The sequence below is a fragment of the Cricetulus griseus genome, chromosome 3 (assembly GCF_003668045.3).
Source record: "Cricetulus griseus strain 17A/GY chromosome 3, alternate assembly CriGri-PICRH-1.0, whole genome shotgun sequence".
Classification (NCBI taxonomy): Eukaryota; Metazoa; Chordata; class Mammalia; order Rodentia; family Cricetidae; genus Cricetulus; species Cricetulus griseus.
The window spans coordinates 242584375-242611684 of record NC_048596.1 but is presented as its reverse complement, the minus strand read 5'-3'; the positions used below and the strand labels follow the sequence as shown (position 1 = coordinate 242611684).

Sequence of the window (27310 nt, the reverse complement as noted above, 5' to 3'; positions counted from 1 at the left end):
CCTTGTGTTTCCATGGCAGGTACACACAGTGATTTCTATTTCATAAGGACTTTGTGCATTTTATCTAAAACTCAAAATTTACTAGCAAGAAGAAACATTCACAGTATTCCTTCATTTTGCTTTTAAGATCAGCAGGCTCTACAGTCACAGACTCTATGCTACTCCTATTGTTCACCACTGTGATTTTCTTACTCTCATAAAGATCTCCAGATAATTATTTACCTAAAATTTCTTTATGATTTGTCTCTTTTTTAGCCACTGATATTTTTATTATCTACTTAATAAATTCAGATGTTTCTTGGTACCCCAAGTTTAAATTTACATGCCCTTTTATTTACATTTTTCATACACTATATTTTGATCATATTCTTTGCCTTCCCTCAACTCCTCCCAGGTCCTCAAAGGCAAAACAAAACCAAAAATAGAAAATAGAAAACACAAAATTAGTAAGACAAACACCACCAGCACCACCCCCAAACAATACATGTCGTCCATTTTCTGCTGGCCCACTTCCTGGTCATGGGCATGGAGCCTGCCTTGGAATGCAGTTGACAGAAGCAATTACACTTCACTAAAGAAAGCCGATTTTCCCTTCTGCAGCAGGCATCAATTCAATTGTTAATAACTTCTTAGTTAGAAATGGGACTTTGTGTCTCTCTTATCAGTCCTGTAATTCCGTCTGGTTTGAACCTGTGCTTTTCCTGTGTGTGCTGCCACAATCTCTATAAGTTCATATGCGCATCAGCCCTGTTGTGTCTGGAAGATGCTGTTTCCTTGGAATCATCCACCACCTCTGGCTCTTACAATTTTGTCACCACCTCTTCGGCCTAGATCCCTAAGTCTTGAAAGGAGGGGTTTGATAAAGACATCTCATTAAGACTAAGTGCTCAAAAGTCTCTCACTCTCTACACATTGGCTAGTTATGGGTTTCTGTATTAATTCCCATTGACTACAAGAAGACAAACCTCTAATGAAGGTTAACCAATGCACTTATTGATGGGTAAAGCAATATATCATTAGGAATCATTTTATTGCTATGTTCCCTTAGCAAAGTGGTTTTCAGCTTGTGGGTCATGACCTCTCTAGAGGTTGAAAAATCCTTTCACAAGAGTTGACTAAGACTATAAGAAAACACATATTTACAACTCTTAACAGTAGCAAAATTAGAGTTATAAAGTAGCAATGAAAATAATTTTATAGCTGAGGGTCACTAAACACCAGGAACCCTATTAAAGGGTCACAACATTAGAAAGGCTGAGAACCACTGCCTTAGTCGAATAATAAGTTTTTCCCTAAGCCTGACTTATCTAGTCTTGGGTTCTTGGTCACTGTAGCAGTATCAGACATGGGTTTAGTCTCATGGAGTGGACCTTAAATCTAATTTTGGAAAGTGGTTGGGTACACTCATGACATTTGTGTCACGATTGCACCAGTATGTCTTGCAGGCCAGTAGCCGTTAGAGGTTTCAGGGTTTATGGCTGCATGTTTGCTTTTCTCTTCTAGCAGCCTACAAAATAATTTCTAGCACCATGAACACTAGTCAGTAAGGGTGAAGCTTCAAGCTGGGCATCAGCTTGATCTCTCTATATTTAATGACATAAAAAAAAGTGTCTTCAGCAATAGGTCCTTACCCATAAGGCTGTAGTGTTTGGAAGTGGCTATGGGACCCCTTTGATCAACAGCTCAACAAGCTGTAACCCATTCTTATCACTGGAAGTTTTATTTGGTGGCATGAGAAGTCTAGTTAGACCATTTATCCCACCCCCCCTCACTATGTCAGGACTCCATTTAAATACCTTTCATACAGTATTTACTTTAGGAAGCTGCCTTTAGTGTTAGTTTTTCCTACCCATGTTCTCTCCTGTACTTTCCCAACCTTCCCCCATTAATTCCTCCTATTCTGTGCTATCCCTGACTTTCTTAACATTTTTGTTCAAAATAATCATTTAAGAGTAGACCCTTTCCTCTAAACATTGTCTTTACCTATACACACAATTTTGGTACCATCACTTAATATTATTTTGCACATTCAATAAAGTTAATGTTCCCCAACTCTTACATAAAAAAGCATGTTTTCTAATTTCTAATTACCAACCATCTGCATATTTTCACCTATTTATTAATGATTTCTGGTAAATGTTCTTTGGATAAAAAATATAATCTACATAGTTCCAACTACCTAAAAATTCTTGATATTCGTTATGTTTGGCATCTGATCTGTCATAATCACATATACTTGGACCTGTATTCTTCTGTTGATAAGCATGACATTCCATAAACAACATTCAGTAATGTTAATTACAGTATCTTTATATTATTGGTTCTACCTAGTTTTTCTATCCCTTAGGAGACAGTGGTCTTAAACTCAACTAGGAAGATAGGTTTTACTTCTAACAGTTTTTACTTCATGTATTATGCAGCTTATGTTAGGTTCATACATTTTTTATGTTTTTCTGATTACTTATTTATACCATTAGTTATACATTTTTCCCTGACAACATATTACATTTCTTTCTTATATTGCATGATACTAATAAAATTGCTCAATATTTTACTATTAGCATGTGTAAGATATGTATTTTCATTTCAACTATCAAATCTGTATATCCCTTCACATTATGTATGTATGTATGTATGTATGTATGTATGTATGTATGTATGTATTTTGTTTTGTAGCTTTGGAGCCTATCCTGGCACTGGCTCTGGAGAACAGGCTGGCCTCAAACTCACAGAGATCCACCTGCCTCTACCTCCCAAGTGCTGGGATTAAAAGAGTGCACCACCAACGCCCGGCCCCCTCTTATATTTTATAAACAGTCTATATATGGGGTCATCCTTTTTTATTTCCTCTGACAACCCCAACCTTATAAATAAAGTGTATAGTCTGTTTACATTGACTGTATTGTTAAGATTAAAATATAAATTGGTTCCTATCTGTCCCAACTATATTTTGTTCTGTTTCACTTTTCTCACCTTGCTTTTGACATGAATATTGTTTAGTAGCTCAATTTAATTTTTTCATTGGATTTTGATGTACAAAACTTTTGTGATTTTATAGATTACAAAGTGAACTATTAACACAAGTCTACTTATGGGGAATATTATAAAAAGGAAGCTTATTATATTATACTTTTGTATGATCCCATCTGTTGTGCTCCTAATGTTGCATACATTTTAAATTTACATAGTCCATAAACCCTACAATAAAATAGCATTTTAATTTCAATTTATATAGTTACATGTCATCAAACAAGAATGTAAATTTTATCTTCATGTAGTTATGCACTTAACAGTTTCCATTATACTTCATACTTTCCCATAGAGCCCAATTTCTATGGGATATCAGGTCTCTTCAGTTTGAAGAACTTGAGTTTATCTCATGTAATGTACCTATGCTGACAATAAGCTGTCTTTTTAGTTAGTTCTATGAAAATTTCATATAATATATTTGGGTTAATCTCTCCCCTCTAGAAACTAAAAGATTATTCAGGTCACCGTCATTTTCAGGGAAGGTTTTATCAAATACAAAATTCTAGTGATAGCAGGTTTTTTTAAAATTTTTTTCTTAACATGTTGCCTTCTGGTCTTTATCATTTCTCATCAGAACTCCTTCACTCTTATTATTAATTACTGTAATGTATCAAGTTCCCAGACTGCCCTAGAGGTTTTAATTTTAACTTAGATTTCAGAAGTTATATGTTACAAGGTATAATTTCCTTTGTATTCATCTTTTGTGGGTTTCATGAATTTCTTAACTCTATGAATTTATATATCTTATGAATTTTTAGTTTTTCTGCAATTATCTACAAATATTTTATGTCCCATATTTCTTTCTCCTCTTTCGAGTACTTCTGAGGCTAATAAAGTATACTTTAAGTCTTTTTTGTTACTTCATAGGCCAGGTATTTGCTATTCAGTTTTCTATTTTTCAGCATGAATAATTATATACTGCAAATCTAGGTCACATTTTCATACGGTGAATTTTTCATTTTAACTATTTCACTTTACAGCATTTTTACCACTTTAAAACTTTGAGATTTTTTAATTTTTTTATTATATGTATGTAACTGCATGTATACCAGGTATATGCAGTGATCATGAAAGCCAGAAGAAGGCAACAGATCCCCAGAAACTGGAGTTAGTGATTTCTGTGAGCTGCCATGTGTGTGCTAGGAATTGAACCCAGATCTTCTGGAAAAGCAGCCAGTGCTCTTCACCTCAGAGTAATCTCTCCAGCCCCTACTATTTTAGTTTCATAAATGGTATCTGCTTCTGTTTCATGTTTTCTATTTCTCTGTTAACACTTCCCAACAGTTTGTTTATTATAGTAATATTTTACTTTTAAATATATTTTCATTATTATTAATTTCTATTTTTGTGCAAAAGTATTGAGTTTCATTATGGCATTTTCCAGTTGACTTTTGTCCATATCTACACCACCATTGCCTTCCTTTATCCCCCATTCCTTGTTTCTATCACACACACACACACACACACCACCACCAACAACAACAACAACAACTAATACTACTTCTACTACTGCTGCTGCTGTTGCTGCTGCTACTACTATTACCTTCAAAAAAAGTTCTAGAAATTTTACCTGCCAATTTCAATATCTGGTCATCTTGGGTTCCGTTTTCTACTAAGAATTCTTTTCTCCCTCTCTTAAATGTGGCTCATCCTTAGTATTTTTCTTCTATATCGTAACTAATGATGCCCTGCACACTGAATGAGATTGTCAGTCTTCATAATGCAAAGTTTTGTTCTAGTAGGTTAGCTCAACTCCATTCTGCAGTGACTGACAGCTCACATCTGAACATTCCTTTCAGTCAGCTTTTTCTAACTTGGGTCTCTGTGGGTTCTAGACACATGCATTTACATCGCAGTAATATGTGATGGATTCTCATATAAAACTGTATCTTGCAATCTGGGCTCCTCCATACCCCCATGGATTTTCCTTAATATTCTGACAGCCTATTGGCCCAAACTAGTACCTTGTTAACAATGAGGCTCACTGTTACCTCACGTACTGGGCCCAGCAGGTATTCTGCAACAAACTGAAGCAAACGCACATATCTCACTGGATCCTGCATGTTCCCTCAAGGATTGATTCCGTCTATGTTCTATGTTCTTCCTCAGTATCACCAAACAAAAGTTTCTAGATGTTTTTATTATAATAATTAATCTAGATTTTCTCATCATTATCTATGCTAGTCTGATTACAATACTCTATCATAGCAGAACCAGGGTCCAGTTTAGAGATTTCTATCCATAAATGACAAAGTAACAACATCAATAGAACAAATTAGCTGGCAGTTTTTAAAGAAACTGCATTGGTTAAGAACTCCAACTCACCTAACGTGGCAAATTGAAGGAGGCTGAAGGTACATTTATGTCCTCACTCTACCGTCTGATTTTATACAGAAGTGATGCTCATTATCCTAACAGTGTGTGGTGGATCTAAGTGTAGGTTAAAAGTAATGAGTTTAAACACTGGGATGGCATGCTCAAGATATATTATAAAAGACAGTTTCTATTGCTTTACCTAAGTACTTCTACTGCATTAAAAACGTGTGTGAAACAAAGATTTAGAAACTTTATGCAGAAACACATTATCTCATTCCATCCTATTATAATTTAATACACAAAAGAATTCCGAACTAATAGTCTTCCTTTGTGGGAGCAGTGGGGAGAGATTACTGGCCTGAACTCATACTACATAACTAGGCAAACAATATTCTGTCTGGAGCAGTGGTTCTCAACCTGTGGGTCCTGACCACTGGAAAAAAATATATTTCCAATGGTCTTAGGAATGGAGACAACACTCAATAGCAAAATTATAGTTATAAAGCAGCAACAAAAATAATCTTGTGGCTGGGGTCACTACAACATGAGGAACTGTGTTAAAGGGTTGCAGCATTAGGAAGATTGAGAACTACTGGTCTGGAGGCTTGAAATTTGGAGTTAAGCCAGGCAGTGGTGGTGTATGCCTTTAATGCAGCACTCAGGGATGCAGAGGCAGGCAGATTTCTAAGTTTGAGGCCAGTCTGGTCTACAAAGCAAGTTCTAGGACCTCCAGAGCTTCCCAGAGAAACCCTGTCTTTGAGGAGTAGAGGAAGGATGCACATTTTTGAGACAGTATTCAGCTTTCTGTGTCAAACTGAAATTATCTTTCTACATCTTGGTACCACAAAAATATATTCAGTCTGCTTTAGCAAGTTTGTTAGACATGTTATGTACATACCTTGATAAATAGATTTTTAAATTAACTTATGATGGAAATTTGAAAAAGTTTTATTTTTATTTATATTTACTGATGTGTACCTGTATATATCTGTATATCTACCATGTGTCTGTCACTGCCAGTAGGAGTCAGAAGAGGAGTTAGATGACCTGGATCTGAAGGTACAGGCAATTGTGAGCTTGCCCAATAATAGGTACTGGGAACCAACCTTGGGTCTCTGGAAGAGCACTGTGTGTTTTCACTCTTAATTGCCGCCCCATCTTATCAGTTCCCAATAGAGAAGTTTTAATTGTAGAGATAGTAGAATATATGTGATATGAAAGAAGAAGTGGGAAACAGGAGGGATAAAGAACTAAGCAGGGGTGGAGATGGGGAGACAAAGGAGAGGAGGACATTACGGGTAGGGTAACTACAACCAAGGATCTATGAAAAGGCCTTCTGGAAATAGACTATTTAGTAAACTAATTAAAATATAATTTTAGAAACAGTTCCAACAGAATTACCCTATATGGATGGATAGTGCTACTCCCAGAAAGCATGGGTTATTAAATGAGAATCAGAGTGCAAACCATCGGATATCACTATGAATTATTGATCAGGGAAGCTCCAGAAGTCTCCAAAACAAAACAGGCTACCACCATTGCCTTTGGTTACCCACCATAACTACATGATAAGACCACAACTTCAGCTGTAGGACAGAGAAAACAATTTCAAACTCTCTCCCTGCTGGCTAGCTTTCATAGAGTCAAAAGGTGCTGAGCAAGCTGCTGGGAGATGAAAAACACCAATGGTCTTACTCAATACTGGAATCTGAATTCGACAATACAAACCCACCAGGCAAGATCTACTGTTGCTGCAATCATGGCATTGCAGCTATGGGGTAACTGAGTGCCTTCTGGTTGGACCTAACACCTGCTCTGCAGGGGAGAATTCCATGCTGGTATTATAATCATGCTCAAAAGCCCATGGCTAGATCATAGTCCTTTTGGTAGAAGTTGCTGCTGTTATCAGGGTAATTGGTCATGTTGTCAAATTGCCCCCCAAACACTTACTTAATATTATACCCATAGACCCAGGCTGCTTGGAACCTTGGTCGGAGATGCTTCATTTTGCAATGAAAGGGAGTCAATGGTGCAAATAAAAAACTAAGTGCTCATACCTAAATGGGACATCCCTAGACTAGAGAAGTAGCTTAACAGTTAAGAGTGCTTCCTGTTCTTCTGGAAGACCCAAATTCAGTTCCCAACATCTGTATTTGGTGGCTTACAGCCACCTGTAAACACAGCTCCAGGGCAGAATTTGACTTACTCTTCTGGCTTATACAGCAGGCAGACACACAGACACAGACCGACACACAGACACACAGACACACAGACACACAGACAGACAGACAGACAGACAGACAGACAGACAGACACACACACACACACACACACACACACACACACACACACACACACAACAAAAAAAAAGTTATAGGAAACCAGAAGGAATGTAAAGACCAGAAAATGGGGAAGAGTGCTGTGAAATGCTATCCTAGAGACATGATGTGGCTATCAAACTCATGAACACACAAGATGAGTAGTTACCTGGAGAAGACTCATACAATATCAAGGCACAGATGGGAGAGGCACTCTTCAGGCCCTGCCCCTTTTTGAGGAACTATTGGCAGTTGGTAGCTACTGGGGAGGGAAAATCATTCCTTTTTAAGGGCATGATCACTGGTAGGTTTCCCATAGTCCAGTGGATGACCCTCTATGTATGTCCATGGCAGCACTGGTTTAGACTTAGTGGTTATCAAAACAAATATACATACAAGCAAACATGAAACAAATTAGGAAGTGGTTATATCAGGGTACACCAGGGAAGTTGGAGGGAATCAGGGTTACAAATGATCATATTTCATTGTTTACATGTATGAAATTCTCAGTAATAAAGAAAAATATTTTTTAAAAAGGAACTTATAACATCTCCAGACATAACTGTAATGCAGGCAACTTAATAAATAGGAGATGTGTGAGCAACCATTTTTTTCAGACTCAAACAATTTTCATTCTATGTACAAATCGCTTTTAAATATATACATATGGATCTTTTGTTTTCTGAGCCACTGAAGAAAGTCAGATTCTAACTCTGAACATCACATAGGAAACAAAAAAGAACCTTTTATTTGAAGTAATGCATAAAATTATGCCTGTCATCGCTCAAGGAAGACAGCAATTCAGCTTTGATCATTTAGTGGTAACAATCATAAAATACCCATTCTGCCACAAGTATATAGCAAAAGAAAAAAATAAAGTTGTTTGTAAGAACAGCAAACAAAAAAGGATATATTCAATATATCTACATGCATAATTATAAAATGAGAGATCATGACTTAATTATGCAGGGTAAATAAAGTATAAAATCACACCAATAGATGGTGTATTCTTACCAAGGCTTCATAATCTTCTGCAACTTCTGGTATCGTCTGAAAAATTAAAAATACATATATATGAGAAACATGCTTCAAAGCAGTGACTTTTCCTAAGAAACCCATCTTGAAGAAAATTCAGGATTAGACATGAGCCAGTAGAAACACTTATGCATTTCAAAACATCAGCCAAAATAATCATTTGACAATAAGAATGATAACAGTCAGGAGACCAGGTTGGGCTCATGTTCAATGGAGGAAAAAACCCCAAGGAGAGAGAATGGGTAACTTTGCCATGGGTAAACTGCAGCAAAAGGACTAGACTAGACCTAACTTATTTTCTTTCTTTAATAAAATACCCAAGGCTTGTAATTTCTTCCTCCTCTCTTGAGAGCAAGTGCATCCTCCCAGGAACAGTAGCGGTCAGTTAGGATGCCAGGACTGAGGCTCTGAGATGGGACTTGCAACAGACAAACCTAACTGAATAATGGACATGACACTTCTAACTGTTTATGCATTTTAAAATATTTTATATTTACTAATTTTAAGGCAATTTTCTTTCATGGAACCCAGGTTGGCCTTGCACTTACAAGAATCCTATTCTCCTGCTTCAACCTCTAGAAGTGTTAAGACTACTAAACTGAAAAAAGAAAATTTGGAAGGCAACAGACAACACCTCGTAAGCTCAAGAAGACAAAGACAGACTAAAATGACTGATTTTCTCAAAGCACCTTCCATTCCTCAAGTCAGCCAGATCCATCCAGCTTTAAATCTGCCTTCAGTATGCTCTGTATGTTAGTGTCTATCCCTCCTTATGTCTGGTCACACCTATAACACAGACTATGATGGTCCATATTTCAGTATGAGGTGTGCTAAGAGTTCACTCATCAGATACAGATAAGCAGGAGGTGCTAAGTCCCTTTCTTCTCTAGCTACAGCTGGCATCTGATGTTCTCAGGACTCTGAAACTTGGAAAGTTCAAGGTCATCTGTGTGTGACTGAGCTCACCACTACAAAAAGGGAACAGTCTCAAGCCCCAGAATATTTATTAGAAAAGGCTTTGTGTCTTAAACTGAAGAGACAGAGGAAAGGGAAAGGTCTTGGCCTATGGGAGAAGATAGGAATATCTCATGACTGGGTAAACTTCAAAAGTCACAGTCTTACACCAACCAGATCAACACACCAGTCATTTTTGGTTTTTCTCTTTGCCAGTGTCACTGTCTTCAAAATAATATATTAAAAATGTTTTGTTTTCACTAGTCTCTTGAATTTGTCATTATCTTATTTCCCACACACCACCGCCCAAAAAAACATTATCTGCCTTTTAGGCTACTTATATAGGAGCCTCCCAGACATCTGATTTTACTCCTCATCTTGACTGACCAAGGCACCAAGTGTGAATCAGATCATCCCATCTGTAAACCACCTTTCCAGTCCTTTGAAGACCAGGGCTGCTCTTCAGAAGGATAAAGGGACAGAAGTTCAGGCACACACAGCTAAATACTTAAGTGGTTGCTGAATGATTTCACTCCTCAGGAGAAATTACAGTCTCTAAACTAAATGTAATCCTCAGGCAAGAAAGAAAAATGGGGAAAGTTAGGGGTAAATGAGAAGGAAATAAGCCTTCTCCTTTCCTAGGTATAAGCTGCAGTCTCCTAGGAATCTCACTAGGAACCTGTTTACAGGGAGGTAGAATGAACTAAACCCCTGTAACACCACAGTGGTACCTGACATTGTTACTTTACAGACCCGAATTTCATGCTGGCCATCTCTAAATCCTGCTCAGATATCTCACTTATAAAAAAGAGAGAAATATGGTTTCTTAGCAACATTTGAGAGCCACAAAAATGGTATGTATGGATAAGGCTAAGATAATTAACCATGGCTCTCCTCTTAGGAGCCCATACCTACACTGCGTATGTCTTATTCTCTGACTCTCTCCAGAGGAGCACATACCTACACTGGCATATGTCTTAACTCTGTTACTCTTCCCAGAGGAGCACATACCTACACTGGCATATGTCTTACTCTGTTACTCTTTGCTCTCTATGACTCCCATGAGTAACCCGTGCCCACACTTGAGTGTGTCTTATCCTCTATGACAGTACATCCCATACTTTGGGGAGTATCTTATATTATCTGTGATAACCTATTTCCCTCGATTGCTATGCTGAGGCCTGTATAAATATATATTTAGCAAAGTCTCCAACTTTCCTTCATTGTACCAATAAGTCCAAGTCCTGAATGCCTGGCCCATTACTGCTGATGTCAAAGTCAAGTATCTAAGTTTGGCTAGTGTCAATGAATCTTAAGATAGAGGGAATTATAGGCTGTGAAGACTGATAGTATGGAGCTGTACCTGTCCCCACACTACTGACAATTTCTTCTGAAACTCAGACAGCCACATAAAAACTAAACTAGAAGTTATTTAAAAAAAAAAGGAAAGGGAAAAGCATATGTAAGTTTTTCTTCCTTTTCATTTCCCCTTCCTTTATTTAAAACAGCATTTATTATTTTACTTACTTATTTTACCAAAAAGCCATTGGGAGAATCAAAGGAGTAAGGAAAGACCATCCTGAGCATACATTGAACCCAGTGGAACTACAAGGAAATAGTTTCTTTAGAAAGTGTCTCATGCTAAGGTTTAAAAAACAAAAAAAGGTAGATAAAGGGAGGACACAGAGACTGCAGAGCCATGGGCCAACCCTGGTACAAGAGGAACATCTAATAAATAACACTAGTGACAGAGGACAGCCTACTGAACAAATAGGAATAAAGGATCGCTTGGTTATAAAGAGTGATGTGGCCATAAAGTTTAAGAACAAAACATCTGGGGTAGTCATAGAAACTAAATTTATGACATTTATGAGCCCCCATTGTGTCACTGTGCTCACCACGGTCAGTTTGAAACACCAACATGACATCCATGAGCTCAGATCTAGACTAGCTGTACAAAAATGACAAGGAACTAACCAAGCAACCCATTAGACATCAACGGATAAAGCAAATAAAACACTAGAACATAGAGCTGCTGCTACAGAAAGAAGGCACCTACAAGATACAGAGACAATAACGCTGCAAAGCACTCCTGGCGACCAACATAGACACAAGTAATTCAAGAAAAGATGTTACAGCTGGAGGGTGACATTGAGGTGACAGGTTCGATTTTGCGTGATTTCCAAGTAGTTACCTCCAAATTATTCATGAATCAATTACAAATTTTGAAGAAATGTCACAACATAGACCTAGTCCTAATCAAGTGACCAAATGTAACATGATGCGACATGTCAAAAACAGATAAAGTCATTTGTGATAAAGGGAGAGACTATGGGTCTGACTTTGAGAAAACAGTATGTAAATCTGAAAGAAAATACATGGGCTTCCATGATAAACTGTGCACATGGGTGCAGCATACCCTCCTGCACTGTCAGGCTCCAGCCAACTGGCTTGAAGGCACTTTACAACTCCCCAAACTCTAAATAACTAATGACACTTTTGTCCTGTCTGGTGGTAATTTGATTAGCTTCCTCCCTGCTTGTGGAAAACCAGTTTTGTATCCATTTGCAATTCATCTCCACATTCTTTTTACTCCCTATAAATCTGTGCTCTTTTGACTTTTCTTTGAAAATATTACAGCCTGTCTGGTTCCCTCATATTCTAGGGGTAAAGTAAATCCTTTTAACACATGGTCATGTCTATATCGGTATGAGACTCCTAATGTCACCTCTCTCTCTCTGAAAAGTACCTTTAACAAACTACTATTGAGCAAACCCTGTTGGTGAGCACCCCAGGAGGTTCCTGGGAAGAAGCCACACCTTTCATTGAAACTGTTGCTAGACTAGTTTACCCATTAGTCCCATCATTAGCCATTCTCTGCCCACCGCTGTGTCTGATCTAACACCCTTGTGACTATCAGGTGAAACCTTTTCAAATGTATTAGCTTAGCAGACCACTAGCTCCGCCAAGCCCAAATCTAAGAGCCACACTAGATAACTTCAGAGGCCTTTGACAGGCTTCCCCACTTTGCTGTAACCTGCCTCTCTGATGGTTCCACCAATGTATTTAAAAAGTATTTTAAAATACATTAAGATGTATTTTAAATACATGGGTCTGCTTCCACATCAGAACATGGGATTTGGGGTGATGTAAATCTGTGTTCCATCTGTGACCCTCTGGGCCATGGTCACAAATATTTGACCCTAGGATAAACTGTCTCTTGTTCCTTTTGAGATGAGAGTTGTTTTTGTGTCAAAACTGAAAACCTGCCATACTGAAATATATCAATCATGCAAGAAAGGAATGGCTATGAAACTCTTCCAGGTTTGAGAGGATTGCCAGGAGACAGGAAAATTGGATACAGAATGCTACCTGAAGTTAGAAAATGCTTCCTGAAGTTAGGTCCTTCGTGTTAAAAGATGCAACTAGTCCAGCATTGTGGTACACACTGGAAGCTTCAGCAACCTATGAGCAGAGTTAAGAGGATTGCCAAGTGTGAGCCCAAACTGGGCTAAATGCCCAGATCCTGTCTCAAAGAAAATAAAAGGGCATGGGGTACAGCTCAGTTGTAGGACATTTGCACAGCACATAAAAAAACACTGTGTTTGATATTCAACAACACACACACATACACACAAAAAGCAGAAGGATAGACAGATAGGAAGGTAGGCAGAAGGATGGATGGACATACATACAGACAGATAAGTAGATGATAGGTAGATAGATATAGATAGACAGATGATGGATGGATGGATGGATGGATGGATGGATGGATGGATGGATGGATGGATGGATGATCACTGTACTGCAAAATCTCATCCATTTTTCCCTCTGGCAGAAGACAGTCTCTTCTTTAAGAGGCTGTATAACTCTTCATTTCCATTCCCAATTAGATGGACAAAGACAAAGAGAAAGCAAAGGAGGGTGAGGAAGGGCTGATCCTGTTCAAGGAATTTTCTGCCTCACAACCTCTGACAAAACCAAGAAAGGTTGACTTCTTAGGCCTATGTGATGCATATTATCGGCGGGGCCCTGGGAGGTTGCTCCAGAGCTGACTGTCTGGACTTCACTATGAGCCTGCTACAGGAATCCCAAGAAGATACTCAGATAACAGGAGCCTTCACAGCCAGAGTACTTGAACACATACTTGATTAAAGGAATAAGATCTACAAATCAGTGTAGGCACCAACCTCCAAAGCTACAGTGCCATTAGCGTGCACAATCTCACAATACTCATCAGCAGAAAGAGCTCCAACTCAGGGAAGGAAAGAAGCTAGAGTAACAGAAGTTACTAAAACAGGCCTGTGATACTGAGGTAACTTCTACACAAAAACATATGTACACAGCGCCTGTCAGATTTCTTTGGTGGCATCACACATATGACAAAGGGTATGGTGATTAAACACATAGTGTTGATTATTTTAAACATAATAATGTAAGGGTTTTCCATATCACTAAACTATTATGAAACTGTCCTTTTTTTAAACTGTCCTTTTTTAAAAAAAAAAAAAGGCAAATATATAAGAAATAATCTCAGCACAAAAGTCAGTCAGCACTTACTAATTCCCCAGTTTAAAGAGAACTCCTGTAATGCCTCAATGTGCCTAGGAACACTAGACATTGTATGGAATACCAGACCAGCAGTAATCAGGGTTTACAAACTGATATACATCCATACTAACGATAAAGTATCAGAACATAGTAACAAGCTGCTAAATTGTTCTTACTGGAAAACGGTTTAAAAATCCCTGTATCCTTTGAGCCAGTAGTCTTCTTCTAAAAAAGTCATTGAAGGGTGTGTGTGTGTGTGTGTGTGTGTGTGTGTGTGTGTGTGTGTGTGTGTGTGTGTGTGTGTGTGTGTGTGTGAGATGATGATGTTCAGGCACATGTACCTGTTCGAGTTTATGTGCAGCACATGTATACATGTACCCAGAGGACAGAGGGCATCAGAATCCCTAGAAATAGAATTTCAGGCAGTTGTGAACTTCCTGATGTGTATTCTGAGAACTGAACCTGTGTCCTCTGCAAGATCAAGCTCTTATCCTCTGTATCATCTCTCCATTCCCTACAAGGTATTTAAGTAGTCACAGCTAGGGGTACAAGAAAAGTAATAAAAAATGTTCACAAAACACCCTGAAAATGATGGAGATCCCTTACAATATGGGTGCGACTAACCACCATGGATAGCCTTTGAATTTATGTGTCAACTGCATATCAAGTATTGACTAGTTTGTAAAAATGAAAGCATATGCTGTCAATTACAATAAGGAAAAGAATCACATTTAGTGACATGGGTACAAAAAGCATATTGTAAAGGAAATGACTGTAACTCTACCTTTATAAAGCTTATGCATATGTGTATTTAAAATAACATGATTATTCATAAAGGTAAATGCTGTTGTTTGTGGATGGGCAGAATACAAAGCATTCTTTCTCCTTTGGCATATTTGCATGTATTTAACAATAAATATGATTTCATAAGGAATAAGACTTAATTTTAGTAAAAACTGGGTCCTTTGGAAGCAGAGGAATTGCTTTCTCCAGTCTTGGCTTTGCTGTTCAGGGTGGTGCTCTGGCTTACTCATAGGCTGATGGTGTCATGTTCCTTTCAAGTTGCCAAGTAGGAAGGAAACTGTAAGTGTTCTGCCCTGCATTCTTGGAAAAGTTCTCTGTTGTCTGCCCCCAGTGCCGACTGGACTCTGAATAGGGGAGGGATGATGAGGGGACAGCACAGTTGTGTGCGTCTATGTATGTGCGCGTGCGTGCGTGCGTGCATGCGTGTATGTGTGTGTTGGACTTGCAGTGAATGGCACATATTTTCCTTCTCTGGAATCAAGCCAGAGATAGTTCCAGTCTCTGACTAACCGTTTTTGTTTTCCATCCATTCTCTAACATCCTTCCCCTTGCTTGGGTTGGGCAACATACTTCCCCACAATGCTGTTTGCTTCCATACCTGGTTCAGTTAGAACCCAAGGATGAAAATGCAAAACTCCACAAGGATGAAAATGTTCATTTCAGACTTCAAGGGCTGCTTTCTGCCAAAGAGACAATGTGCTTCTGTTTGCTACTCTGGGGAGGGGCCTTAAAAAATCCTCGGGTAATGGCTAGTACTGGACCTGTCTGAACTGAACGTCATCATTACTAAAAGTAAGAAGAAATTTTTCAGTGGTCTTTCTTCAGCATTCCCTAACAATTTCCAGCAGCCTTACTTGGGAAACACCCAACTTCCCAGTGGGCCGACTGCCCCGGAGTCATGACTAAAGGACTTTCCAGATGCAGGAGTTCCTACTCCAAAGTTTCCTGGTACTTAATTAAAGTCCTGCTCTACCTTTAACCAAGAACCCACTTTAATTGTAAGAAAAATAGCTTTTTTCTTTTTAATTTGAGCAAAGATCAGAAAAGTGTCTGGGGATCAAATAAGCCACCTCTTCCTGAGATAAGGGACTGGCAAAAGGGAGAAAAGAAAAGAGGCCTCAGAGTTTCCAGCCTACATCCTCAGTCTTCAAAACCATCAGGCCTTTGAATTTATGCAAAACAGTAAGGGAATTTAGAAGGAACCCCAAGAGAGATTATTCCTTCCCAGAAAAGTAGCATGATGGGAACATGGAAGAAAAATGTAAAAGAGAATTCACCCGAGATCTGATCTCCTGCTGTTTAAACTGTCTGAAACAGGACAGTATGTGTCAAGTTGCAATGGCTGTTTACAAATGATTTCCATGTTAATGAGTATGGCATTCTTTTGAAAATAAAAACAAGTACTAAGAGGTATTTTTCACATATAAAACGTATTGTTCATAAGGAACATCTGGTGTTGACATTCTCTCAGTGCACATGAGCAGTATTGTATGATTAAGGCCTGCCTCTGACAACCTTGAGTAAAGCATGGAGATTCTTCTGAGTAACTCTGGGATAAGGTGAGCCCTGGAGAATGGCAATAAGACAGATGAGAAGTAAGAATCTTAACAAGGTAAGTACATGCTATCTATTTTTTACTTGTATCCATTATAAACCAAGAATGGCAGAGATCCTTTGATGAGTGCTACAGGCTGATCTATGTCTGCCCCAAAATTCATATGGGAAGCTGTGAACTCCAGGATTTCCCGATGGAACTGCACTTGGAGATAGAACCTATAGCTTTGGAATGAGGCGTTGGAATTATGAGGTTTCATGATTTAATCTGAGGTGTGTCTCTTTAAGAGTAGTAAATCTGAATAAGAAGCTGTACTAGGATATGCAGCTACAAAGGAACAGCATATAAGAACACGGAGGGAGAGAAGACAGCCATCTGTACGGTAAGGATAGGCCTCAGAATAAACAAACCCTGGTGACACCTTCCAGCCTTCAGAACAGTGGATGGCCAGCGGCATTTTGTTGCTTAAACTACAGGTCTCTGGAACTGTATTATGGCACCCTTAGCAGACTAATGGCATGGGAAAAAAAAGGGGAGGGTGTTGATATGCAGGCTTCATTGACAAAACACGGTGGCCAGGCACAACCTTATACACATGATATACACATGGACTCCTGAACTGGGGAACCTTTCCTATTAAATTTGTAATTATTATTGCCATCCTGGTAAAGTCAGATATATGCATGCTATCTGACTCAAACTGTAAAGATCCAAAACTAAAGTGCCCGGATACCTAGGCATATATAAAAGAACCACTTAATGCCAGTGGCATTACCACCAGCACTCAAACATTCCCCCTTAATGTTAAGTGGCTGGCACTGGAAAATATCAGTAAATATAGTAAAAGCTTTATACTTTAACTTAAAATGTTAGCAAATGTCCTTGAAGCAGAAGCCCCAAAGGCTCACTGTCCTGGGAGATCAGATGTTGTCTGGTGAGGACATGTGGTAAGGACATGCTCACTCCAGTAGAAAGGGATTCTCCATTGTTCACTGGAAATGGAGATGAGCAAACCCGTGATGGTCAATTGGTGAGTCTATAGTCACCTCAGGGGTGTTCTCTGGGCAGACTCTGAGGATATTAATTGAGGCAGGAAGACCTACCCACTGTGGGTGGCACCATTCCCACAGCTGGGATCCTGGGTTATACAAATAGGAGAAAGTGAGCTGCACACTAGCATTCCCCATACTCAGCATCCTGACTACAGATGCAATGTGACCAGCTCACCCAAGTTCCTGCAATCATAGCTGCTTCACTATGAGAGACTTCACCCTGGAACTGAGTCAAAATGAGCCTTTTCTCCCTTAAATTGCTTTTGAAAAATGTTTCTCCTTTTATTTTTAATTATGTGTATGTGTGTCCTCTGGGGGGAGGGGCATATGCACTTGTAGCACTGGATGTCCTCAGAGTCTAGAAGAAGACATCAGATCTGCCAGAGCTGGATTTACAGCTGGTTGTAGGACACCGGCTATGGATCCTGAAAGCCGTGTATGCTGTTGATCACTGAGCAATCTTTCCAGCCCTTAAGTTCCTTTTGCAGGGGTAACAATGACAACACTCCACCCTCCATTTCCTCTGAAGCATCTGTCACAGGAAGCACTTTCTTTGCCTGGTCAAATCCCTTGCTGCCAACTCATTCTCAATTTCTTCCTGGCTGTTTTATGCTTCATCATGCCTTAAGGAGAGTTTTAGTCATCATACAAAACAAAATAGCAACCAAAGGGTACTGAGTACAGTGGCCCTTGTCCAGTAGCCAACATTTGGTGTTTCTTAGATTTGATTTGATTTCCTTATTCTGTCCTAGAATATTTTTCTGCTTGCCTGTAAGACATCCATCTGTTTTTGTATCATAGAGAAAGGAAGGGAGAGCTAAATGACCAGACTTACGCTGCAGTCCTCAGTGATTCCTTCTCCTCTCACTCTTTGTAGCTCTCCTTATCAGTATACTAATTAGTGGTTAGCTAAATCACTGTTGCCATATGCTGCCAATACCACCAGAAGCTGACCCATGAGCAGTCGTTCTGACCCTCTTCCTTCCTGGTGAACAGGCTGCTCTCCCACACATGAGTAAGCTGGTCTAGCCTTGCTGCTTAGTCTCTCTAGTCTACCAGAGACAAAAGTCTTCACCAAAAGGTCAGCTCAATGCCAAAAATGCTAATCCACTCCTCTGTCATGATGAGCTCAAACTCCTTCCAGGTCTCATCCTCTGAAAGGACTCGTAAGCTAACTGGCAAGCCTCTAGCCTTCTGTCCTCCACAGGAATTAATGCCCTTGAATTCTAACTATTTAATACTTTCCATCAATTTTGGGAGAAGAAAGCTCAAGTTTAATTTTTTTTTTTTTTTGCCACTTGTCACCATTCTGCATACAGTAGGTACCCAATAAATATTCATTATTTTAAAATTTAAATTGTTTGCTTTAATCATTAAATTGCTCCTTGAAGAATGTCTTTTAAGAGCACTCTAAATGCTTCAAAACTTATGATCATATTCTGATTTTTATCCCAGTCGGAGGAAAGAAGTTCCCTCGGATAAACAAGGGGTGTGAGGGACCAGTAGTCGAGAGGATTATAAATTTAACAGTGGCTAGACCTTCTCACCTAATGTTGGCTAGGACCTCATGTTCTTCTTCAGGACCCTGAAAATGTAGTTGTTCAGGGACTCTGAACATGTTACACCATGTAGCTAGTGTGTGAAGGACACAGCTATGGGAATCACAAACTCATGACCTGTTGCTGTGTTCAAACCACTTTCACAGAGTTTGGCCAAAGTCTCGTCTTTAAAGCTGGAAATGGCCAGAATAAAGAACACAGTAGACATCACAGCTCTAGAGTAGACAGAGGGCAACATGACAGAAACTACCAGAATAAAGAATGCAGTGGACACCACAGCTCTAGAGAGGACAGAGGGAGACATAAGGATGGATTGTGCTTACTCAGTGCCACTTTCCACCATCTGAGTGAGGAGTGAGATGCCATCCAGGTTGATGAACTCCTGAGCAAAGGTAACATCCCTGGAGAGGCTGGCCAAGTCCTTCAGGGCTTCCAATTTGGCATCCATACTTGATGACTGTATTCGTTCATGGAGCTGTTGGGCGTTTTGAGCCTTGGGGGGGGGGCGGTGGACAGAAAAAAGATAAGTACATGCTATCAATTTGGTTTATTTTTTAAGTGAATATAATAGCATAAAAAACGAGTGAGTCCCTGGGAAAAAAATATGCACAGGCCAGAAGCATAGGCTAAATGCCTATGAGAACAGGGCACCTCAACAGCAAGTTTCCATTGGAAAGACCACTCCCAATGGTGATTTATTCTCCTTTCCATTTGGAAAATAGCAGGGCCCATGTCATGGAAGAAAGATGAACAAGGGCAAGTGCACATGAATATTAAAGCTCCCAAACTGATAGGGTGTGACAGACAGAAGAGAAAGAGTGTTTACTTTTTCAATAAAATTATTATCTACAAGTGACAAAAAGCTATTTGCTTAGTTAAGCAATTACACAAATTTATACATCATGATTACCCATTCAGTCAAAACTCTGAGTAATAACTGCTTGCATTCAAAAGCTTCATTAGACACACAAATGAGTCTCTGCAGTTTCCAAAGGCGTGTGTTTCTCATGCACTGGCTACTTGCTGTATGAGTTAAAACAAAATAACTGTAAGTCCAATTAGCAGCTCTTCCTAGAATTAATGGTCTCCTTACTGAAGCTTTTGGACTTGGCCACTGCATGCAGAGCAGAGAGGAGTGGAAGCTTGTGGCAGCGCTTGACTTCAGAGAACCGTTTGTCCTCTGCTTACTCAAAGTTTGCTGGGGTCTGCCTTTAGGTGGGACAGGCAGTGAGACAAATTACACCCCTCCCAATCCACTGCTTATTTAACTTCAAACCACAGTGGATGAAGCATCTGCCATCCTCAGGCTTCTCTGGCACTGGCTTTTCTCTTTTGCTATTCTATGACACGGTAAAGATACAACAAGATGGGGGCACTATGGTTTGGAAGTAGTTTGTCCCCTGGTAGTTCATGTGTTGGGAGCTTGATCCCCAGTATGGACAAGCAAAGAGAACCTCAAAGACAGGGTCTAGTAAGAGGGTTGTTTCTCTTGAAGGTCTGTTTTCTTATTTCACACCTCACCTCTCCCTGTTACAGGCTCTCCCTATCATGGCTTCCACCATGAGGGTCTAAACAGAGTTGAGTTAGCAGTGCCAAATTCTTGAACCTCTAGACTACAAACTAAACAAACTTTTTGTTGTTATAAATTACCCACCCTCAAGTATTTCACTATAATAGCAGAAAGAGGCTACTACATGTTATTTGGCATTAACAACCAACTCACTCTGCTGAAAATAAATTAGTTACAAAACAACTGAAGAGCAAGCACCCTGTGCTCTACCATAGGGCTGGATTATACAGTAGAGATTGAGAGCAGCCCCCTATGGAGAGTAGCCCCCTCCATGAAGAGAGGGAGGACAACAAGGAACCCCAAGGGGGTTGTTCTGGAACCCAGAAAGAAGAAAACATATTTCATCACATAGTCAGAGTATACCAGGGTTTCCCATTACATCTCAGTCAGCAGAAGAAATCAGAACAGAACAAGGAAAGGGAGACAGGGATGGAGGATGAGAACTTATTCCAAAGCATCTGAGAGACCACAGGTTACTAAAAGCCCATTTTCTTTAAAAAAGGGATGGATATAAGAAAGCTAAATGCAGACTACTCGCTCTTTTAACATCATCTAAAGATACCCCATTCTCCAAATATTTATGGGTATATAGAAGTATAACAGGAATTTCAAATTTGAATGTTTTGATGAATATTTCAAATTGATATAACACTGACCTCATATAAGTAATCAAAGTGAACTACTTTGCATTCCTTGAAAACTACACTTTTATCCACATAAAATCATTTTACCAGAACAACTCACAAACCATCTCACTGCCACTCGGAGCATTGATGAAAATTGGCAGTGTTTGATGATATTTGCATGATTAATAGCTAACCATCACCTACCATGTGTTATCACCATCATTATAATACCTTCATAAGGTAATTCATTTCATCTCAACTGAGTCCAATCATATTGATACTTTTTCTTTTCTTCATCTGACAAAGGAAACTGAAGTGGCAAGAAAGCTAAGTGACAGACATGCCCCAGCTCGCACAGCTCATCAATGTTACTGAGATAAAAGCAGGGTAGGGGCACTCAGCAGAGCAGCCATCAACAGAGGCTCCCAGAACACACATGACCTAGACAGCTTCTAAAGCCACAGATCCATCATTCACACAGTTTCTGGATTTGAAAGCCTAGATTGGGGTCTACAGAAACATCTGATGAACATACTCAGGCTGCCAAGCTGCCTCTTCCCAATCCCAGGCTGAAATGACTGTTCCACATCAACCAGACCCAGCTTCTTGCAGCAATAGTGGGACCATGCAACACCAGTTCTGCTGCCTAGTCACTACCTTGTCCTTCCCAGTTCGGCCACTGTGAAGTCTTCCAGCTCTACTGCACCAAGAAGAAAATCTGCTTGCCCCTTTAAAACTTGTGCAATTTTCAGCAAAGACCTTTTCCTGAGAAAGGCTGTATTATGCTACTCTTTCTCATTTATTGGTATGCCTTTGATAGGGATCCACTTTGAGGTTAATCAACTAATTGGTTAATTTGAAATTAGGAAAGAGGGACAACCACCAAAACTTGGGCAAAGAAGTCAAGACTGCAGAGTTCCAGATCCTATGACCACAAAGAGGATGCAATTACAGGCAGAAACCATTTTACCAAGAGAATCAAACACACACAAGAATAGCACAGTGGTGCCTGGATGATGACGAGGACTGTTCCAAGGGCAGCATGGACAATCCTCCAGATTGGGTCGCATGTACACACTACACATGCTCCAAGGCCCTATACCTTCCTCTGGGACAGTTCCCTCTGTCCTCACTGGCCAGAAGGCCTGAATGCTGTGTATGCGGGTTCTGGGTGGTGTCATTTCCTTGAGGGAGGACAGGCAAGGACCTTGGTGCCTCCTACAGAATTTCCACATGACTGCCCCTTCCTCTGGCCTTGCTTTTGTTTTAACCCTTGATTCTGACTCATCTGGCATAAAAAAGCCAAAGCAAGCAGTCAGGTGTGCCTTTGTCTCCCTACGAAGAGCAGCCGGTAGGTCTCCATTGCTCTGCTTCTGCAACCTCATGCTGAGAAGCAGGCACCCTCCTTCCTGTCAGAGATTGGCCTGTCTTATACCTCCAGAGTCCTGCCTGTGTGAACTCAACTTAAAATTTTCTCCCTCCACCTTCCAAATCATGGGTTCCCAACACACTTGCATTCATGCATGCCCATGCACAAACACATAGACGTATACACACACGTAGACATGCACACACACTCACACCACACCACACACACACACACACACACACACACACACACACACACACACACACACACACATACAATTTCCCTGTTACGTGGGCTTCCCATTCACAGTACCTGTAGAGGAAGGAGCAACTCTGAAGCTGCTGCCTCCTCCTCTCATCCCCCCTTTCTCAGGGAAGGTCTGCAGGCCCATCCTTACTTACACACTGGAGAGCACTTCCTTTCTGCCAGCTCTATCTGTGGGGCTAGTCCAACAACCATTTTCCTCTTCTCATCTTCCCTGTCATCTCCAGTCATCAAGTCCCTAAGTATTCTTATCCCGTGAAAACATCTTGACTTCTGTCAACCTGAGAGTGTCCCCAAGGCTCTGCACTGAGCCCTCCAGACCTTCTCTATGGAGGTGAGTGGGGAGTGTCTCCTGTCCACAGCTTTAAATACTGTGTACACACAGTAGAGACTAATACACCTCTGTCTCCTGCATACACAGCAGGACATTACCTCACTGTTTAGTGCACATGGCACATAGCTGATTTCTCAATTGCTCCATTTTCCTACTCAGAGAAACAGTGCATCACACTGTTTACCAAAACAACAAAGAGCACCAATTCATGAACCCTGGGACTTGACCCTTCACAAGATTCTCCCTCCCAGTGGCACTGCAACAGACTATGATGCCTAACCCACAAGCACCTCCATGTGAACTATGCCAGGAACACCTAACCTGCCCCTTGCTAACTCTACAATCTGTTCTGGCTTCTTCTCCAAAGTTAGGCCTCTAAAGCAATGGAAAGAAAACAGAATATAGACATTTTGTAACTCCTGTTCAGTTTTTCTATAGGAGGCACCAAGGTCCTTGCGCTCACAGCTAAGCACTAGGGAATCGGGAAATGTTAAGCACACAGGGCTGTTCATTCAAGGGAAGGAATCAAACACCTGCTATCTGCAAGAAAGCTGGAAGCATATATGCTTTCTAGCCTGGTGACCTTTGCACTATCCATGTGGCCAGGGACAACACTGGACCCCACACTCCCACTCTGAGACTATTTTCATAAACTTGTTTTTCTTAGCCAGTCTGTAGAATGGCTTTATGGAAGGTATCATATATATTTTACGAAGGATTTCAATGTAGTCACATCTGATCTTTATTTTAGCTTATTTTGTTCTTCAAAGAGATTTATTTATGCTTTGTTGTGCAGAAGCGTTGAGTTACTTATCACCAGAGAAGTTTTCACCAAAATGTGCTTTGCTTAAATATGCCCAAAATAAACCACTTGGGTTCAGACTCCAGAAGTTTGAACCAACACCAGCTACTGAGTCCTATTGAACAGAACTGCCTTCTTGCCTCCTGTGGATCATCTCTGCAGGCATGTTACAGCTTCAGAGACCACACACACACACACATTTTTCAAACCAGTGCAGATTTTAAAATGCTCAGCTGTTAATAATACATGTTGATAAGAATCTCTGACAACTTGAATCCATGGAATGACTGACATATCAAAGTCTTCCTTATCAATTGGAACTAGGCCCCAAAATCACTGTGGCAGGTCTTCTGATCTAGATGATTTGCACAGTGGATCCGGAACACCAGGGAACAGCAGGGAGACTTATGATTGGACATGACAAGGCAATAATGGATACTTAATAAGCAGTTTGGGTTTCTCTGTGTACAGGGAAGGAAACAAGAAAGCAGTGGGAAGAGGAACTCATCCATACATCTTAATGGCTCGTTGTATGGTTGTCCAGACTGGAAAACAGAAATGTTTCTAGCTGCAGATGTGAGGCATGTACTTTCTGCATACTACAATGAGATCATACTGCTAATTCAATGAAAAGTAATACAAGCAAAGAGACAGGAAGAGATGCATAAGTACTTCCGGATATTATACCACACATAGTGTACCACTAAGCACTGCCTGTGGCATCCCCTGAGAAACATTTTGATCCATTTATCAGAATGTACATTTTTTTCATTTCTATAAACAGAAGAGCCACTGTTGTACATACATTGTGCTGCCATCAACTTTTGTACTTTCCAATGTTCTTTTGAGATGTCTCCAGGATGCTGCTTACCAAATTCTTACCCAAATGATAACTGGGTTCCAGATTTTGGTCACTAGAAGCAATGGTGTATACAGCCATGCTTGGATGCACATGTAAGTGGTGTCTATGTCCTATAGTTTTGAGAGTCTAGCTATCAGATAAACCCCCAACTGGAGAATTAAGTCAAGGCCATACCAGTTCAATATCTGATCCACAGCATCCTCTCCTTGTACTAATTACTAAGAAGATAAACTCCACCCCTTTAAGAAAGAGACTGAGATCTCTCTGCACGAAATGATATTATGTATACATATGGATATATAATGTTCTTTTTTTGCTTCTGCTATCCCTATGACCACACATATTAACACAGTTTCTATCCACTCATAAAGGATCCTAGGATTCAAGGAACCAGCCCTGGGTCATGCAGACTACCATCTGCTTTTTCCAAAGCACCATTCTTGACACTATAGTCTGGAGTTATATCCAAACACAAAGGTTTTGAAGATTTTGTGATGGGTTAGTTAAACGTACAACCTCTTTTTTTATGACATCTGGGGTTTACACTACTTCATAGTCTCTACACATTCCAAGAATATAGAGATCGTCATTATGAGAAGGTTGGAGGGATAGCTTTTCTGAACCAGGGTCTCTCTAAATAAGCCTGGCTGGCCTGGAACTTACTGTGTAGACCAGGCTGGCCTCATACTCAGAGAGATCTGCCTGCTTCTGTCTCCCAAAAGCAGGGATCGTGCCCAGCTTAGTATAAAATTTATTTTTTAAAAAAATAAATTGTGAGAAAATGACAATCTAAACATTTTCCAATAGGAACATTTTCCAAAATGGTCTTCATAAAGCACATGACCTCACATTCAGTTTCTGGTTATAAGCAGAACAGGTGGGCAGAGGCACTACTCAGCTTGCACTGGAGCTCCCAGGCCTGCTCTGGAACTCACAGATATGCACACACACTCTATGCCTCATCTAAAACTAGAGTGTGTGTGTGTGTGTGTGTGTGTGTGTGTGTGTGTGTGTGTGTATGTATGTGCGTGTGTGTATGTGTACAATCATGTATCATGTATACATGTCTGTATGTAGCTTTCTATATACATGTATGTTGTTATCTATTTGCAAGGACAAGTCAACCACTGTAGAAAAGAAACTTCATGTAAAAGGTGGTATAAAAGCATCTACTGGCATCTTTACTGCACTCTAATACTTCCTAACATTTAATGAAGACACTTCCTTACATTTTTACTATATTCATAAAAATTGAATTATTACAGGCATGGTGGCACATGCCTTTAATTCTATCGCTTGGGAAGCAGGAGCAGGAAGATGTCTGTGAGTTCAAGGTCAGCCTAGTCTACACAGGGAGTTCCAGGACAGCCAAGCCTACCATAGAGAGACCCTAACTCAACCATTTTCATTTAAACACACACACACACACACACACACAAAAAAAAAAAAAAAAAATCCAGGAATCAATGACTGTAGGGAGACACTGTAGCTCTGCCTCCAGGTAACCCGGAAGGACAGGTGTGCCGGAACACGCCCGTGAGGGTGGGGTGAGGGGAAGAAGTCTAAGGTGATGTCAGGAAGGCTTCTAAAGGGACCTCGGACACGTGGACCTTCCCTTCTTCTGGCCCTGATCTCGGCTCCCTCCTCCTCTCTTTGGCCTGCGCTTGGCTGGTGTATCTGAATAAAGAAGTCTTTGCCCTATTGACTGCTGGTTGTTCACTCCACACATGGTGCTGAACTCATCTCCAGAAGTCAAAGGACACTGCATGGGTAGATACTTAAAGAAGAGAAGGTAGCTATAACCATCAAACAAAAGGAATGTGCCATATGGTAAAATATGTATTAAATCTATTTCTTTTTACTTCCTAGTCCCTATTCAATTAAATCAATGCTGGATTTGGAGTTGGATTTGGCTTTCCTCCTCTAAAATCCAAGCTCATTGTTTAATTAAACTTTTGAGTTTCTGTATTATATTTTGAAGCCAATTGATGTAATACAGAATAAGAGAAGAATTTGGGAACTGCCTTTTGTCTTTTCTTGGCTCTTTCTTTGAAGGCCTACACCCTTTCATAATTGTCGTTTTTCAAGGATTGCCTTTCCCACACATACATGTGCAAGCAAACATTTCTCTGATGACACTTACGTTTGAGTCCCATATAGCCAATGAGGACCAGCCTGACGACAATCCCTTCATGCTCCAGAAAAAGAATTGGACCACACCTCACTGACTGCACTGGATTCAACTCACTCCGTTTCAACTGACGCTCGACCAGAGCCTCGAGTACTGACTTCAATCAAGTTGAGGATCT

General features: G+C 40.1%; 1 protein-coding gene across 2 annotated transcripts in view; it reads right to left on the bottom strand.

Moving 5' to 3' along the window:
- The window catches only part of Elmo1 (engulfment and cell motility 1), a 523874-nt gene that overhangs the window by 347819 nt on the left and 148745 nt on the right, over positions 1 to 27310 (bottom strand). For both annotated transcript variants that reach the window (XM_027409370.2, XM_027409371.2), the window contains exons 6-7: positions 19498 to 19667; positions 8679 to 8714 (exon numbers count right to left, since the gene is read on the bottom strand). In XM_027409370.2, coding sequence (XP_027265171.1) covers positions 8679 to 8714; positions 19498 to 19667 — 206 coding nt within the window. The remainder of the gene's footprint in view (positions 1 to 8678; positions 8715 to 19497; positions 19668 to 27310) is intronic.